The sequence below is a fragment of the Coregonus clupeaformis genome, chromosome 31, assembly GCF_020615455.1.
Source record: "Coregonus clupeaformis isolate EN_2021a chromosome 31, ASM2061545v1, whole genome shotgun sequence".
Classification (NCBI taxonomy): domain Eukaryota; kingdom Metazoa; phylum Chordata; class Actinopteri; order Salmoniformes; family Salmonidae; genus Coregonus; species Coregonus clupeaformis.
The window spans coordinates 39,250,568-39,267,881 of NC_059222.1; the positions used below are offsets into that span (position 1 = coordinate 39,250,568).

General features: G+C 44.0%; 1 protein-coding gene across 1 annotated transcript; it reads left to right on the forward strand.

The window, feature by feature from the left end:
• Nucleotides 1-11,909: 11,909 nt before the first annotated feature.
• On the forward strand, nt 11,910-14,515 carry LOC121547719 (39S ribosomal protein L27, mitochondrial). The gene is made up of 4 exons (XM_041859130.2): nt 11,910-12,058; nt 13,119-13,247; nt 13,645-13,712; nt 13,971-14,515. Exons 1-4 carry the CDS (start codon nt 12,019-12,021, stop codon nt 14,175-14,177), a joined length of 444 nt encoding a protein of 147 aa, XP_041715064.1. The 5' UTR covers nt 11,910-12,018; the 3' UTR covers nt 14,178-14,515.
• The last annotated feature ends 2,799 nt before the right edge of the window (nt 14,516-17,314 follow it).

A 17,314-nucleotide genomic window follows, 5' to 3' on the forward strand; every position in this document is an offset into this window, starting at 1 on the left:
GGATAAGGGTGTCTACTAAAATGTAAATGTAATCCATGAAAGAAGCACAAGCTGGTCCAAGCTTCCACACCACTACAGGAGAAGATCTGCTCTCATCATGACAAACTGCTGGAGGTTTACTGTCGTACCGATCACCAGTGTATCTGTTATCTGTGTACAGTGGATGAACATAAAGGCCATGAGATAGTCTCAGTATCAACAGAGGACTGAGAGACAGGTAAAATACATGGAAACTACTACATTTAGCATCAATCTGTATCCATATTTTGATACCATGATATATATTTTAAAGATGCGTGCGGTTTCAATACGATTTTATTCTGGCCATTATTTTACCATTGTCTAAGAAGAAGCCATCGAGCAAGTCGAGAATGATTTTACTGTCCTAAGTTCAGTAATGAGTTGTGTACTGTAATAAAGCAATAACCCACGGGGCAAAAACTGGTTGAATCAATGTTGTTACCACGTCATTTCAACAACAAAAGCAATTCAATGTGATGATGTTGAATCAACGTGGAAAACTGATTGGATTTGCAAAAAGCCATCAACGTAAGGATTAAAAAAAATTTTTTTTGTTGATTTCACATTGAATTCACAGTAGTTGACAACTCAACCAAATGTAAATCAAAACTAGACAAACTGACTGTGCCCAGTGGGAAGTATGATATGATTAAACTAGATTTAGCTATAGGTAAACATTAAAGCTGGGGATTCCATCTTTAACTAACACCCACTACCTAAGCATACACACACACACACACACACACGCACTTGATTGATACCGACTTGTACATGTGTGAAATAGGACAAAAATAAGCACCCACCAAATTATTATTATTACACATATACACACACACACACTATGATCAGAGTGTGATTCAGAGGAGGCTGGTGGGACGAGTTATAGGAGGACGGGCTTATTGTAATGGATGGAATGGAATAAATGGAACGAAGTCAAACAAGTGGTTTCATATGTTTGATACCGGTCCATTTATTACATTCCAGACATTACAATGGGCCCGCCCTCCTATAGCTCCTCCCACCAGCCTCCACTGGTGTGATTGTATGGTGATTGCTATCAGGGGCAGGTGGAGGAGATCCCAGCAGAGGATCCAGGAGAGAGAGAAGGATCATCAGGAGCAGGACAGGCTTCAGGCTCTATCACCGTGAGTACTACAGGAGCTAGTTGATACAGCTAACCTGGCTAGCTAGGACTATACCTGGCCCACTGTCAGTCTCTCCTCACCCCTCACTCTCTCTCCTTCTTCCTCCTCTCGCTGTCCCTATTCCTCCCACCTATTAACTCTTTCTCCCTCTCTCCCTCTCCACTCTGCCCCCCCCCTCCACTCTGCCCCCCCCCCCCCTCCCCCTCCACTCTGCCCCCCTCCCCCTCCACTCTGCCCCCCTCCCCCTCCCCTCCACTCTGCCCCCTCCCCCTCCACTCTGCCCCCCTCCCCTCCCCTCCACTCTGCCCTCCCCTCCACTCTGCCCCCCCTCCACTCTGCCCCCCTCCCTCTGCCCCCCTCCACTCTGCCCCTCCCCTCTACTCTGCCCTCCCCCCAATATGCCCCCCTTCCACTCTTCCCTCCCCTCCCTCCACTCTGCCCCCCCCTCCCCTCTACTCTGCCCTCCCCCCAATCTGCCCCCTCCACTCTGCCCTCCCCCCTCCCCCTCCAATCTGCCCCCCTCCACTCTGCCCTCCCCCCCTCCACTCTGCCCTCCCCCTCCACTCTGCCCTCCCCCTCCACTCTGCCCTCCCCCTCCACTCTGCCCCCCTCCACTCTGCCCTCCCCCTCCACTTTGCCCTCCCCCTCCACTCTGCCCCCCCTTCCACTCTTCCCCCCTCCACTCTGCCCCCCTCCACTCTGCCCCCCCTCCACTCTGCCCCCCCTCCACTCTGCCCTCCTGCCACTTTCAAAAGAAATCAGCCAAGACCTCAGAAGGAAACATTGTAGACCTCCACAAGTCTGGTTCATCCTTGGGAGCAATTTCAAAACGCCTGAAGGTACCACGTTCATCTGTACAAACAATAGTATGCAAGTATAAACACCATGGGACCACGCAGCCGTCATACCGCTCAGGAAGGAGACGCATTCTGTCTCCTATAGATGAACGTACTTTGGTGCGAAAAGTACAAATCAATTCCTGAACAACAGCAAAGTGCCTTGTGAAGATGCTGGAGGAAACAGGTACAAAAGTATCTATGTCCACAGTAAAACGAGTCCTATATCGACATAACCTGAAAGGCCGCTCAGCAAGGAAGAAGCCACTGCTCCAAAACTGCCATAAAAACCCAGACTACGGTTTGCAACTGCACATGGGGACAAAGATCGTACTTTTTGGAGAAATGTCCTCTGGTCTGATGAAACAAAAATAGAACTGTTTGGCCATAATGACCATCGTTATGTTTGGAGGAAAAAGGGTAGCTTGCAAGCCGAAGAACACCATCCCAACCGTGAAGCACGGGGTGGCAGCATCATGCTGTGGGGGTGCTTTGCTGCAGGAGGGACTGGTGCACTTCACAAAATAGATGGCATCATGAGGAAGGAAAATAATGTGGATTTATTGAAGCAACATCTCAAGACATCAGTCAGGAAGTTAACGCTTGGTCGCAAATGGGTCTTCCAAATGGACAATGACCCCAAGCATACTTACAAAGTTGTGGCAAAATGGCTTAAGGACAACAGAGTCAAGGTATTGGAGTGGCCATCACAAAGCCCTGACCTCAATCTTATAGAACATTTCTGGGCAGAACTGAAAAAGCGTGTGCGAGCAAGTAGGCCTACAAACCTGACTCAGTTACACCAGCTCTCTCAGGAGGAATGGGCCAAAATTCACCCAATTTATTGTGGGAAGCTTGTGGAAGGCTACCCGAAACGTTTGACCCAAGTTAAACAATTTAAAGGCAATGCTACCAAATACCAATTGAGTGTATGTAAACTTCTGACCCACTGGGAATTTGATGAAATAAATAAATGCTGAAATAAATAATTCTCTACTATTATTCTGATATTTCACATTCTTAAAATAAAGTGGTGATCCTAACTGACCTAAGACAGGGAATTTTTACTAGGATTAAATGTCAGGAATTTTGAAAAACTGAGTTTAAATGTATTTGGCTAAGGTGTATGTAAACTTCTGACTTCAACTGTATATATACATACATATACAGTGGGGGGAAAAAGTATTTAGTCAGCCACCAATTGTGCAAGTTCTCCCACTTAAAAAAATGAGACAGGCATGTAATTTTCATCATAGGTACACATCAACTATGACAGATAAAATGAGAAAAAATAATCCAGAAAATCACATTGTAGGATTTTTCATGAATTTATTTGCAAATTATGGTGGAAAATAAGTCTTTGGTCAATAACAAAAGTTTCTCAATACTTTGTTATATACCCTTTGTTGGCAATGACACAGGTCAAACGTTTTCTGTAAGTCTTCACAAGATTTTCACACACTGTTGCTGGTATTTTGGCCCATTCCTCCATGCAGATCTCCTCTAGAGCAGTGATGTTTTGGGGCTGTCGCTGGGCAACACAGACTTTCAACTCCCTCCAAAGATTTTCTATGGGGTGGAGATCTGGAGACTGGCTAGGCCACTCCAGGACCTTGAAATGCTTCTTACGAAGCCACTCCTTCGTTGCCCGGGCGGTGTGTTTGGGATCATTGTCATGCTGATAGACACAGCCACATTTCATCTTTAATGCCCTTGCTGATGGAAGGAGGTTTTCACTCAAAATCTCACGATACATGGCCCCATTCATTCTTTCCTTTACACGGATCAGTCATCCTGGTCCCTTTGCAGAAAAACAGCCCCAAAGCATGATGTTTCCACCCCCATGCTTCACAGTAGGTATGGTGTTCTTTGGATGCAACTCAGCATTCTTTGTCTTCCAAACACGACGAGTTGAGTTTTTACCAAAAAGTTCTATTTTGGTTTCATCTGACCATATGACATTCTCCCAATCCTCTTCTGGATCATCCAAATGCACTCTAGCAAACTTCAGACGGGCCTGGACATGTACTGGCTTAAGCAGGGGGACACGTCTGGCACTGCAGGATTTGAGTCCCTGGCGGCGTAGTGTGTTACTGATGGTAGGCTTTGTTACTTTGGTCCCAGCTCTCTGCAGGTCATTCACTAGGTCCCCCCGTGTGGTTCTGGGATTTTTGCTCACCGTTCTTGTGATCATTTTGACCCCACAGGGTGAGATCTTGCGTGGAGCCCCAGATCGAGGGAGATTATCAGTGGTCTTGTATGTCTTCCATTTCCTAATAATTGCTCCCACAGTTGATTTCTTCAAACCAAGCTGCTTACCTATTGCAGATTCAGTCTTCCCAGCCTGGTGCAGGTCTACAATTTTGTTTCTGGTGTCCTTTGACAGCTCTTTGGTCTTGGCCATAGTGGAGTTTGGAGTGTGACTGTTTGAGGTTGTGCACAGGTGTATTTTATACTGATAACAAGTTCAAACAGGTGCCATCAATACAGGTAACGAGTGGAGGACAGAGGAGCCTCTTAAAGAAGAAGTTACAGGTCTGTGAGAGCCAGAAATCTTGCTTGTTTGTAGGTGACCAAATACTTATTTTCCACCATAACTTGCAAATAAATTCATTAAAAATCCTACAATGTGATTTTCTGGATTGTTTTCTCTCAATTTGTCTGTCATAGTTGACGTGTACCTATGATGAAAATTACAGGCCTCTCTCATCTTTTTAAGTGGGAGAACTTGCACAATTGGTGGCTGACTAAATACTTTTTTCCCCCACTGTATGTATTGTTGTGGTGTCTCTCTATATGTAGTGTTGTGGTGTCTCTCTATATGTAGTGTTGTGGTGTCTCTCTATATGTAGTGTTGTGGTGTCTCTCTTTATGTAGTGTTGTGGTGTCTCTCTATATGTAGTGTTGTGGTGTCTCTCTATATGTAGTGTTGTGGTGTCTCTCTATATGTAGTGTTGTGGTGTCTCTCTTTATGTAGTGTTGTGGTGTCTCTATATGTAGTGTTGTGGTGTCTCTATATGTAGTGTTGTGGTGTCTCTCTATATGTAGTGTTGTGGTGTCTCTCTATATGTAGTGTTGTGGTGTCTCTCTAAATGTAGTGTTGTGGTGTCTCTCTATATGTAGTGTTGTGGTGTCTCTCTATATGTAGTGTTGTGGTGTCTCTCTATATGTAGTGTTGTGGTGTCTCTCTATATGTAGTGTTGTGGTGTCTCTATATGTAGTGTTGTGGTGTCTCTCTATATGTAGTGTTGTGGTGTCTCTATATGTAGTGTTGTGGTGTCTCTCTATATGTAGTGTTGTGGTGTCTCTCTATATGTAGTGTTGTGGTGTCTCTCTAAATGTAGTGTTGTGGTGTCTCTCTATATGTAGTGTTGTGGTGTCTCTCTATATGTAGTGTTGTGGTGTCTCTCTATATGTAGTGTTGTGGTGTCTCTCTATATGTAGTGTTGTGGTGTCTCTCTATATGTAGTGTTGTGGTGTCTCTCTATATGTAGTGTTGTGGTGTCTCTATATGTAGTGTTGTGGTGTCTCTCTATATGTAGTGTTGTGGTGTCTCTCTATATGTAGTGTTGTGGTGTCTCTATATGTAGTGTTGTGGTGTCTCTCTATATGTAGTGTTGTGGTGTCTCTCTATATGTAGTGTTGTGGTGTCTCTCTATATGTAGTGTTGTGGTGTCTCTATATGTAGTGTTGTGGTGTCTCTCTATATGTAGTGTTGTGGTGTCTCTCTATATGTAGTGTTGTGGTGTCTCTCTATATGTAGTGTTGTGGTGTCTCTCTATATGTAGTGTTGTGGTGTCTCTATATGTAGTGTTGTGGTGTCTCTCTATATGTAGTGTTGTGGTGTCTCTCTATATGTAGTGTTGTGGTGTCTCTCTATATGTAGTGTTGTGGTGTCTCTCTATATGTAGTGTTGTGGTGTCTCTCTATATGTAGTGTTGTGGTGTCTCTCTATATGTAGTGTTGTGGTGTCTCTCTATATGTAGTGTTGTGGTGTCTCTCTTTATGTAGTGTTGTGGTGTCTCTCTATATGTAGTTGTTGTGGTGTCTCTCTATATGTAGTGTTGTGGTGTCTCTCTATATGTAGTGTTGTGGTGTCTCTCTATATGTAGTGTTGTGGTGTCTCTATATGTAGTGTTGTGGTGTCTCTCTATATGTAGTGTTGTGGTGTCTCTCTATATGTAGTGTTGTGGTGTCTCTATATGTAGTGTTGTGGTGTCTCTCTATATGTAGTGTTGTGGTGTCTCTCTATATGTAGTGTTGTGGTGTCTCTCTATATGTAGTGTTGTGGTGTCTCTCTATATGTAGTGTTGTGGTGTCTCTCTATATGTAGTGTTGTGGTGTCTCTCTATATGTAGTGTTGTGGTGTCTCTCTATATGTAGTGTTGTGGTGTCTCTCTATATGTAGTGTTGTGGTGTCTCTCTTTATGTAGTGTTGTGGTGTCTCTCTATATGTAGTGTTGTGGTGTCTCTCTATATGTAGTGTTGTGGTGTCTCTCTATATGTAGTGTTGTGGTGTCTCTCTATATGTAGTGTTGTGGTGTCTCTCTATATGTAGTGTTGTGGTGTCTCTCTATATGTAGTGTTGTGGTGTCTCTCTATATGTAGTGTTGTGGTGTCTCTATATGTAGTGTTGTGGTGTCTCTATATGTAGTGTTGTGGTGTCTCTCTATATGTAGTGTTGTGGTGTCTCTATATGTAGTGTTGTGGTGTCTCTATATGTAGTGTTGTGGTGTCTCTCTATATGTAGTGTTGTGGTGTCTCTCTATGTAGTGTTGTGGTGTCTCTATATGTAGTGTTGTGGTGTCTCTCTATATGTAGTGTTGTGGTGTCTCTCTTGTCGTGATGTGTGTTTTGTCCTACTTTCTTTTTTATCCCCCGTCCCCGCAGGAGGCCTTTTGCTTTTTGGTAGGCCGTCATTGTAAATCAATCAAATCAAAAATCAAATCACATTTTATTTGTCACATACACGTGTTTAGCAGGTGTTATTGCGGGTGTAGCGAAATGCTTGTGCTTCTAGCTCCGACAGTGCAGTAATATCTAACAAGTAATATCTAACAATTTCACAACATATACCCAATACACACAAATCTAGTAAGGAATGGAATTTAAGAATATATACATATATGGACAAGCAATGACAGAGCGGCATGGACTAAGAATACAGTAGAATATTATAGAATAGAATACAGTATATACATATGAGATGAGTAGTGCAAGATATGTAAACATTATTAAAGTGACTAGTATTCCATTTCTTAAAGTGGCCAGTGATTTCAATAGGCAGCAGCAGCCTCTAATGTGCTAGTGACGGCTATTTAACAGTCTGATGGCCTTGAGATAGAAGCTGTTTTTCATTCTCTCGGTCCCAGCTTTGATGCACCTAAGAATTTGTTCTTAACTGACTTGCCTAGTTAAATAAAGGTTAAATAAAAATATAAAAATAAATAAGCATAAGCATGTCATGGGGAGAAGCGATAGAAATGCAAAGAGATGTGAAAGATGCTCCAGTCATCTGAGTGCAAGGTGTTCTCCTGACCCAGCTGACACTGCGAGGGAAGGGCTGTTTATCGCACAGCTGCAGCCCAGGAGAACACGTCAGCAGAGTGCCCCCACCTTTCAACTGCAACAGAGCTACACACCACACACACACACACAGTGGAAAAGGGAAACTACTCAAATATGGTGGAAACTCCTCTGTGTAGCCTTTGTTTACACCTATTCAATGTTTTTACATTCATGAGGGTGAGACTGTAAGCAAGTGCACATTCCGGGGAGAAAGGTAGGGAATGGAGCCACAGCCCTGGCCTCTCTTCCACCCACCTGGATCCACAGCCACGGACTCTCTTCCACCCACCTGGATCCACAGCTACAGACTCTCTTCCACCCACCTGGATCCACAGCTACAGACTCTCTTCCACCCACCTGGATCCACAGCTACAGACTCTCTTCCACCCACCTGGATCCACAGCTACAGACTCTCTTCCACCCACCTGGATCCACAGCTACAGACTCTCTTCCACCCACCTGGATCCACAGCTACATACTCTCTTCCACCCACCTGGATCTTTTGGTATTTGGTATTTTATTAGGATCCCCATTAGCTGTTGCAAAAGCAGCAGCTACTCTTCCTGGGGTCCACACAAAACATGAAACATGACATAATACAGAACATTAATAGAGAAGAACAGCTCAAGGACAGAACTACATACATTTTATAAAAAGGCACACGTAGCCTACATATCAATACATACACACAAACTATCTAGGTCAAATAGGGGAGAGGCGTTGTGCCGTGAGGTGTTGCTTTATCTGTTTTTTGAAACCAGGTTTGCTGTTTATTTGAGCAATATGAGATGGAACAGAGTTCAATGCAATAATGGCTCTATATAATACTGTATGCTTTCCCTCCATCCTACGGTGACTGTTTAGGCTCTGGTATTATTATTATTTTTTTTTAACCTTTATTTAACTAGGCAAGTCAATTAAGAACAAATTCTTATTTACAATGACAGCCTACACCGGCCAAACCCGGACGACGCTGGGCCAATTGTGCGCCGCCCTATGGGACTCCCAATCACGGCCGGTTGTGATACAGCCTGGAATCGAACAAGGGGGTCTGTAGTGACGCCTCAAGCACTGAGATGCAGTGCCTTAGGCTGTGCCACTCAATAGCCATCACTAGCACATTAGAGGCTGCTGCTGCCTATTGAAATCTATTCACCTGGTAGAAATTTGGACTCTGAGAGACCATTCGGTGCCAACAGGCCTAAACCACCAGGAGGGTCAGGGGAGGAGGGATGGTTGTCCATTCCTGAGAGTGGAGGATGCATGCTCCACACCCTCCTGTCTCCAGGGGGATATAGGGAACCTCAGCTTCCTCATCATCACTACCGATCATCATAACATCAGCCACCTCTATCCCCGCACCCAGGCCCCCAGGCCCCCCTACTGCCCACAGCCCCCCTACCACTCCCTCTGAGGTGGAGACAGGAGAGGAGGAGATGGGGATCTCTATATCGGAGCTGTCCAGGACCACCAGGTGTGGTTTGTCTATATGGCTCTGGGACGCTTGGCTGAGGCTACGGCCGGGCTGGAGGAAGTCATACACAGGGAGATCCTCGTCCAGGACACTGGTGGTCACTGTAGCTGGCCATGGTGGCTCCAGTCTCAGACAGTTGAGACTGACTGTAGATGGACAAAGCAGGTTAAAATCAGAACCATGGTGTTATATTGGCGGTACCATTGGACATACATATTTAATTTACAATCTATTGCATTCTATTTTGAGACGGCATATGCTATACAAAACAGTCTCTATATTGGCCTTCCTCTCTGGCCATATCATCCTCGAGAAACCTCTAGCGGGCGCTGTTCTTCTGACGTTGTAGTTCCGTTTAGCAGACAATGTCAGTAAGAACAGTGCTCGCTAGCGGTCTCTCGAGGCTAATCCCATACATCATGCAGCTAGCTATACAGTTAATACTAGTAACTTGTAAGTAATTATTGTAACAGTAACAGAGGGCTATAGTCTGGGCTAATGCCATACTATTACATTCACCTACATTAGCTAGTTAGCTAATTGCCCAATAAATGTTGTCGAGGTAAAACTAACCTCGCAAGCTAAAGTACAGTAACGTTTAGCTACCAATATATTCGCATACGTGAGCTACCTAGCTAACGTTAATAGTTAGGAGTGTGAAGGTGAACGGAAAGGCTGGAGCAACGAACAGCCCTTGCTGTCTCTGCCGGGCCGGTTCCCCTCTCCACTGGGGTTCTCTGCCTCTAACCCTGTTGCAGGGGCTGAGTCACTGGCTTGCTGGTGCTCTTTCATGCCGTCCCTGGGAGGGGTGCGTCACTTGAGTGGGTTGAGTTACTGACGTGATCTTCCTGTCTGGGTTGGCGCCCCCCCCTTGGTTTGTGCTGTGGTGGAGACCTCTGTGGGCTATACTCGGCCTTGTCTCAGGATTGTAAGTTGGTGGTTGGGGATATCCCTCTAGTGGTGCGGGGGCTGTGCTTTGGCGGAGTGGGTGGGGTTATATCCTTCCTGTTTGGCCCTGTCCGGGGTTTCTTCGGATGGGGCCACAGTGTCTCCGGACCGCTCCTGTCTCAGCCTCCAGTATTTATGCTGCAGTAGTTTATGTGTCGGGGGCTGGGGTTAGTTGGTTATACCTGGAGTACTTCTCCTGTCTTATCCAGTGTCCTGTGTGAATTTAAGTATGCTCTCTCTAATTCTCTCGTTCTCTCTTTCTCTCTGAGAACCTGAGCCCTAGGACCATACGTCAGGACTACCGGGCATGATGACACCTTGCTGTCCCCAGTCCGCCTGGCCTTGCTGCTATTCCAGTTTCAACTGTTCTGCCTGCGGCTACGAAACCCCTACCTGTCCCAGACCTGCTGTTTTCAACTCTTTAATGATCGGCTATGAAAAGCCAACTGAGAGACCTGAGCCCTAGGACCATACGTCGGGACTACCGGCCGTGGTGACTCCTTGCTGTCCCCAGTCCGCCTGGCCTTGCTGCTATTCCAGTTTCAACTGTTCTGCCTGCGGTTATGGAACCCCTACCTGTCCCAGACCTGCTGTTTTCAACTCTTAATGATCGGCTATGAAAAGCCAACTGAGATTTATTCCTGATTATTATTTGACCATGCTTGTCACTTATGAACATTTTTGAACATCTTGGCATGGTTCTGTTATAATCTCCACCCGGCACAGCCAGAAGAGGACTGGCCACCCCTCATAGCCTGGTTCCTCTCTAGGTTTCTTCCTAGGCTTTCGCCTTTCTAGGGAGTTTTTCCTAGCCACCGTGCTTCTACACCTGCATTACTAGCTGTTTGGGGTTTTAGGCTGGGTTTCTGTACAGCACTTCGAGATATTAGCTGATGTAAGAAGGGCTATATAAAATAAAATTGATTGATTGATTGATTGATAGCTATTGTTGGTGAACACATAATACGGAGAGGGAGTACAAACCAACGACGCTAGACAGAGAGGAATTTGCTTAAGCAAAAGGCAGTTTATTAAAACAGAGATATATTGTACTGTTTAGTTTAACATGCATGGACCTAATCATATGCCACGCTAATAGTGTCAGCTGAGAAGGATGTTTAAACAGAGTTTACAGCATTACTTTATACAATGTAACATAAAGGGAGGGATTCTTCTCCTAGTCCCTCGATTGGTTCCAGAGGCGTAGGAGGCGGGTCTGCTCTGTCCAGAGTAGAAGCCCCATTGGTGCACGGCAGAGTCCTCTGCCCTTGGCACCCGACCAGTAGACAGGGGAGTGGAGTTTGAGTGTGCGTGCACAGTGAAATGTTTGTGTGTCAAAGAACTCGTGGGGAGTTGAGAATGAGTGTGCGTGCAAATGAAATGTCTGTGTGTGTCAAGGGAACTCGTGGGGCCTGTGGCGTGGGTGTTGTCCTGTTATTGCACTCCTGCAAGACTAGGCCATCTGGTGACAAGATATGGTGTTCTCCTCTGTCCTTTGTTCTCTGACCTGGAACAGCATTTATTGAAAACAAGCTCCTAACACAAATGGGTCTTGCACAACATTTTAGTCAGACCAATCTATAACATTTTATATTTACTACGACAAATTATATTTACTACGACACTATCTGTCAAAGTAATTGAAAATAACTAGCTACTCACATTGTTATTAAACCATTCTTGTAGAAGGTGTTCAACATTTTATTTTCAAAACAACATGAACAAAAGTTATTTCGCTAGCTATCTCGTCTTGCTAGCCATTGTAATTTTGGATTTTCTTGACAATTATGGATTCCGCGGGTTCGATGGACGACGGGAGGATTTTGATGTGACACAAGGTTTTCACTAGTAACCGCAGCCACAAAACTATGGCTAAACCCCGCCCATTTCTAAAAATAAGATTTTAACCCTAACCTCAACCACACTGCTAACCTTATATTAAGACCGAAAAGCTCATTTTTGGTTTCATGAATTGTTACGATATTGACCATTTTGACTTTGTGGCTGTGGTAACTAGTGATACAAGATGGCTGCTCTCGCGTCCTTGATGTTGAAGTCCAGAGCAGGTAAAATACACAAATTATCATTCATTTGCGTTAATTCAAACCTCTATGAAACACTTATCTTTAGACTAATACACGCCAATGACGCCTATTTATTGTAAAGTTATCTAGCTGGATAACGTGTTTTTCAAGCTAGCTGGTATGACATTAGCCACTCGCTCGTGTTCTGTAGCCAGCAGATCCGACCAGCTTGCTTAGAGCTACACTAGGGTCAGAAAGCGTACCTATGTATATTAAGACACCGTGGAGCCAGCTCGAGAAACATACCTCAACCCAGGGATGAGAAATGCGTTGTACTCCGAATTGGCCCATTATTCCAACTGTTACACCGAGAAGATTGAACTAGTAGTTCCATTACACATAAGAGTAATTGGAAGAAGGCGTCTTCTGTAGGGGGAAGTTTTATTAAGATCCCACACGCTCGGTCTGAACATTAACATGCATCGCTTGCTGTATGGTTTTGGAAGCATAAGGACCTAATCTTTCCTATCAGCGAGAAATAATAATTTAAAAAAATGTGAAATTGATACACACCTTGATAGGGTTAGTATTCCCACACGGCCACATCCCCATGTTACAGCAGTGTGCTAATTAGCTATATAGCATGTTCCGAACACCTTGTGTGTAAGCGTAACTCGGGAAGTGTAGCGGAAATGTACTTTCGTCAGATGGAGGCACCCATCGCTGTATGGATCTGTGAAAAACTGCTACAGTAAGTGTATTTTTTATTTGAAAGATTGTTTCTCGCTGATGAAAGATAAGGGCCATATGTTTTCGATTGTAGTTCACATGAGGCAGTCGTGGGCAAAACAAATGCCTGAGAACTGTAGGGAGAAGGCATAATGCTGCCTAGAGTTTTGGAGAGCTAGGTCATGTCGGGACTACGGCTGGTGTATCAGGCAACTAGCTACCCACATTGGAAAGGAGTTGCTAGCGTAGCATGAGCATCACAAATGGCATTGAACAGCCCACTGTCATTACACAAGCCAGACAGTCATTGTATCCCCTTGCTACAACTTTTAGAATGTTTCCAAACTACAATGTTTACTCAATGAAATTGCAGGTCTTCTGCTCCCTTGCCAGTCCTCTCTTTCGGACTGGGTGCGGTTCGCGTCCAAGAAGGCAGGTGGTAGCAGCAAGAACCTCGGGGGAAAGAGCCCTGGTCGCAGATATGGCTTCAAGAAAACAGATGGTAGCTACGTGAATGCTCTTATTTGTCAGTATGCTTAGTTCTGACATCTCTGTGAGGTGCATGTTATGTCTTTCATCCTACTACTCAGAGGTATCGTGGCAAAGGAAACAAAACACGAGGCAGACTACATTTCCTGTGGAAAACAGTCCTAATGTTGGAAACAAACTTTATTTTCCAAGCTATATCACACTATTTTACACACAATTTTTTTTACACACTGTTTCATACAGTAGTTTTTAAAGGACCACATAGTTTATTCTGCTTTGTTTTCCTTTATGCCATGGAAAATCAGCTGTCATAGTATTGTGATACTGGTATCCTGACAACACTAGATCCTACACACTTCATGTTTGCATTATCTAACTAACACTTCTGTTTTGTTGTCATCCACCTTCAGGGAACTTTGTCCATGCTGGCAACATCCTAGCAACACAGAGGCTCATGAGGTGGCAACCAGGAGCACATGTAAGGTTTCACACTGTTAATATCCTGGGGTGTATTCATTAGTCGCACATCAGAGCAAAACGTTTTTCAACAGAAACCGTTTAAAAATGATTTATATGTTTATATTGGGACAGATTCAGGTACGTCCCTCCCTCTTTCGTTTGGTTCCTAGTGAATACACCCCTGGAAGCTTTCAAATGTCTGCAGATCACCGGTTGATTGTCAACTAATCTCTCTTCCTCTCCTTTCTTTCTCTCTCTCCTCTCTCCTCTCTCTCAGGTGGGGATTGGAACCAACAACACCCTATATGCCCTTGAGGACGGCATTGTCAGGTTCACTAAGGAGGTGTATGTTCCAGCCCCACGCAGCTCTGAGACCTTCAAGGTCATCACCAAGCTGCCCACGGGAACTGTACTCTACAAGACCTTCATCAACGTAGTGCCCAACAAACAGGAGGGCAAATTCAAACTGGTTGGCATGTTCTAAAGACTGATGACTCATTCCGATTCCACTCTGTGGAAGTTCAAACCCTTCTCTTTCTATGGACTGGGCGGTTTGGATTTGAAAGGTTCTGTTCAACTGCGGACTCCTTTGTCGTGAATGTTGTGGAATTGAGCCACTGCGTGATGAGGATTCTGGAAGTTCTGAGGGAATTCCTCGAAAAGCTTCCTGTGTTGCTGTGGTGACCGTTGTCATCAAGCCTGCACTCTTGGAAATGTGACTGTGGTCGAAAGTTTAATCAGCAGGCACCTACCTGACTTGTTGTGCTGTAAGAAGACATGCGTATGTCACTCCATCCAATAAAGTTGTATATATAATCATGACATCAGCAGTCTGTTGTTGGAATTTTAAGCTTAGTCAAGAGAACAATTTCCTGTCTATCCAAAGGTATTTTAATTGTTGGGAATATTTTAGTATTGTTTGGGAAAATACAATATCTATGTTCGTCAAGCAAAAATGAAACCACCCCTTTATAAAGCGTGAGTGTAGTCTATAGTTCTTGAAGTAACCACCACAGGTTGTCTAAAGGCTCAAGTTTCCCCTCTGTTTTCTCCAAACAGGCCACGGAGGGCTAATGTAAAAACATTAATTTTTTAAAAGAAACTACAAAGCAGAGGGAAGTAATATATCAATATATTTTTAGCAGCAGATTTTCTTTATAAAGAACTCTCCTTAATCATTAACTCACAGCCCTATGCGTTCTCTTATAGCCAGCTACCTCACTCACATCATTTAGTGTAATTTCCTGTGAATTTAGTGTAAACCCATTCATACTCAGCTCGTACCAGGATTGACCCATTTTAGAGAATAATAATAATAATAATAATAATAATAATAATAAACTCCAAACAAACTCCAAATAGACACATCCCACTGGGCAAAAACTGGTTGAATCAATATTGTTTCCACGTAATTTCAACAACAAAAATCAACATGATGACGTTGAATCAACGTGGAAAACTGATTGGATTTGGAAAAAAGTCATCACCGTAAAGAAATTGTCTTTTTTTCGTCTAACTTTTAACCAAAATCCAATGACGTGAGATTTTTTGTTGTATTCATGTTGAATTCACAGTAGTTGACAACTCAACCAAATGTAAATCAAAACTAGACGTTGGACTGACGTCTGTGCCCAGTGGGATGGCAGGATGTGTATAGTATACCCCAAACATTTTACAGATCATACTTTACTCAAGACTGGTAGATTGAGTTACAGTGGGGAAAAAAAGTATTTAGTCAGCCACCAATTGTGCAAGTTCTCCCACTTAAAAAGATGAGAGAGGCCTGTAATTCTCATCATAGGTACACGTCAACTATGACAGACAAAATGAGGAAAGAAAATCCAGAAAATCACATTGTAGGATTTTTTATGAATTTATTTGCAAATTATGGTGGAAAATAAGTATTTGGTCAATAACAAAAGTTTCTCAATACTTTTATATACCCTTTGTTGGCAATGACACAGGTCAAACGTTTTCTGTAAGTCTTCACAAGGTTTTCACACACTGTTGCTGGTATTTTGGCCCATTCCTCCATGCAGATCTCCTCTAGAGCAGTGATGTTTTGGGGCTGTCGCTGGGCAACACGGACTTTCAACTCCCTCCAAAGATTTTCTATGGGGTTGAGATCTGGAGACTGGCTAGGCCACTCCAGGACCTTGAAATGCTTCTTACAAAGCCACTCCTTCATTGCCCGGGCGGTGTGTTTGGGATCATTGTCATGCTGAAAGACCCAGCCACGTTTCATCTTCAATGCCCTTGCTGATGGAAGGAGGTTTTCACTCATAATCTCACGATACATGGCCCCATTCATTCTTTCCTTTACACGGATCAGTCGTCCTGGTCCCTTTGCAGAAAAAACAGCCCCAAAGCATGATGTTTCCACCCCCATGCTTCACAGTAGGTATGGTGTTCTTTGGATGCAACCCAGCATTCTTTGTCCTCCAAACACGACGAGTTGAGTTTTTACCAAAAAGTTCTATTTTGGTTTCATCTGACCATATGACATTCTCCCAATCCTCTTCTGGATCATCCAAATGCACTCTAGCAAACTTCAGACGGGCCTGGACATGTACTGGCTTAAGCAGGGGGACACGTCTGGCACTGCAGGATTTGAGTCCCTGGCGGCGTAGTGTGTTACTGATGGTAGGCTTTGTTACTTTGGTCCCAGCTCTCTGCAGGTCATTCACTAGGTCCCCCCGTGTGGTTCTGGGATTTTTGCTCACCGTTCTTGTGATCATTTTGACCCCACGGGGTGAGATCTTGCGTGGAGCCCCAGATCGAGGGAGATTATCAGTGGCCTTGTATGTCTTCCATTTCCTAATAATTGCTCCCACAGTTGATTTCTTCAAACCAAGCTGCTTACCTATTGCAGATTCAGTCTTCCCAGCCTGGTGTGCAGGTATACAATTTTGTTTCTGGTGTCCTTTGACAGCTCTTTGGTCTTGGCCATAGTGGAGTTTGGAGTGTGACTGTTTGAAGTTGTGGACAGGTGTCTTTTATACTGATAACAAGTTCAAACAGGTGCCATTAATACAGGTAACGAGTGGAGGACAGAGGAGCCTCTTAAAGAAGTTACAGGTCTGTGAGAGCCAGAAATCTTGCTTGTTTGTAGGTGACCAAATACTTATTTTCCACCATAATTTGCAAATAAATTCATTAAAAATCCTACAATGTGATCTTCTGGATTTTTGTTCTCTCAATTTGTCTGTCATAGTTGACATGTACCTATGATGAAAATTACAGGCCTCTCTCATCTTTTGAAGTGGGAGAACTTGCACAATTGGTGGCTGACTAAATACTTTTTTCCCCCACTGTAGGTGCCATTTTTTATATTGAGAGTATGAGCTACAGATGGCATGAATGGTATGTCAACTCCTCTCCCAGTGGAATGCAGGGGAGTGTGGAATACATTCAGAATACCCTGGTACATTCACCACAACATGACAGCTTGTCAAAACACTTCTGATGGAGGCCATCCTGATAACTGACGAGCGCTGAAGTTTAGATACATCATGTACAAAAAATATGTGTTATTAGATTTGTAAGTGCATAGGGGAAGATTGGGTTTGGGGAGATGAACTCTGCAAAGAGGGAGAGGTCAAAATGAGGTCGCTACTCCCT

Excerpts from the sequence above, each read along its gene's own strand:
- LOC121547719 (XM_041859130.2), top strand. The coding sequence starts at position 12,019 with ATGGCTGCTCTCGCGTCCTTGATGTTGAAGTCCAGAGCAG. Across the intron at positions 12,059-13,118 it reads GATGTTGAAGTCCAGAGCAG|GTCTTCTGCTCCCTTGCCAG; the intron begins GTAAAATACACA and ends ATGAAATTGCAG. Across the intron at positions 13,248-13,644 it reads TGGCTTCAAGAAAACAGATG|GGAACTTTGTCCATGCTGGC; the intron begins GTAGCTACGTGA and ends ATCCACCTTCAG.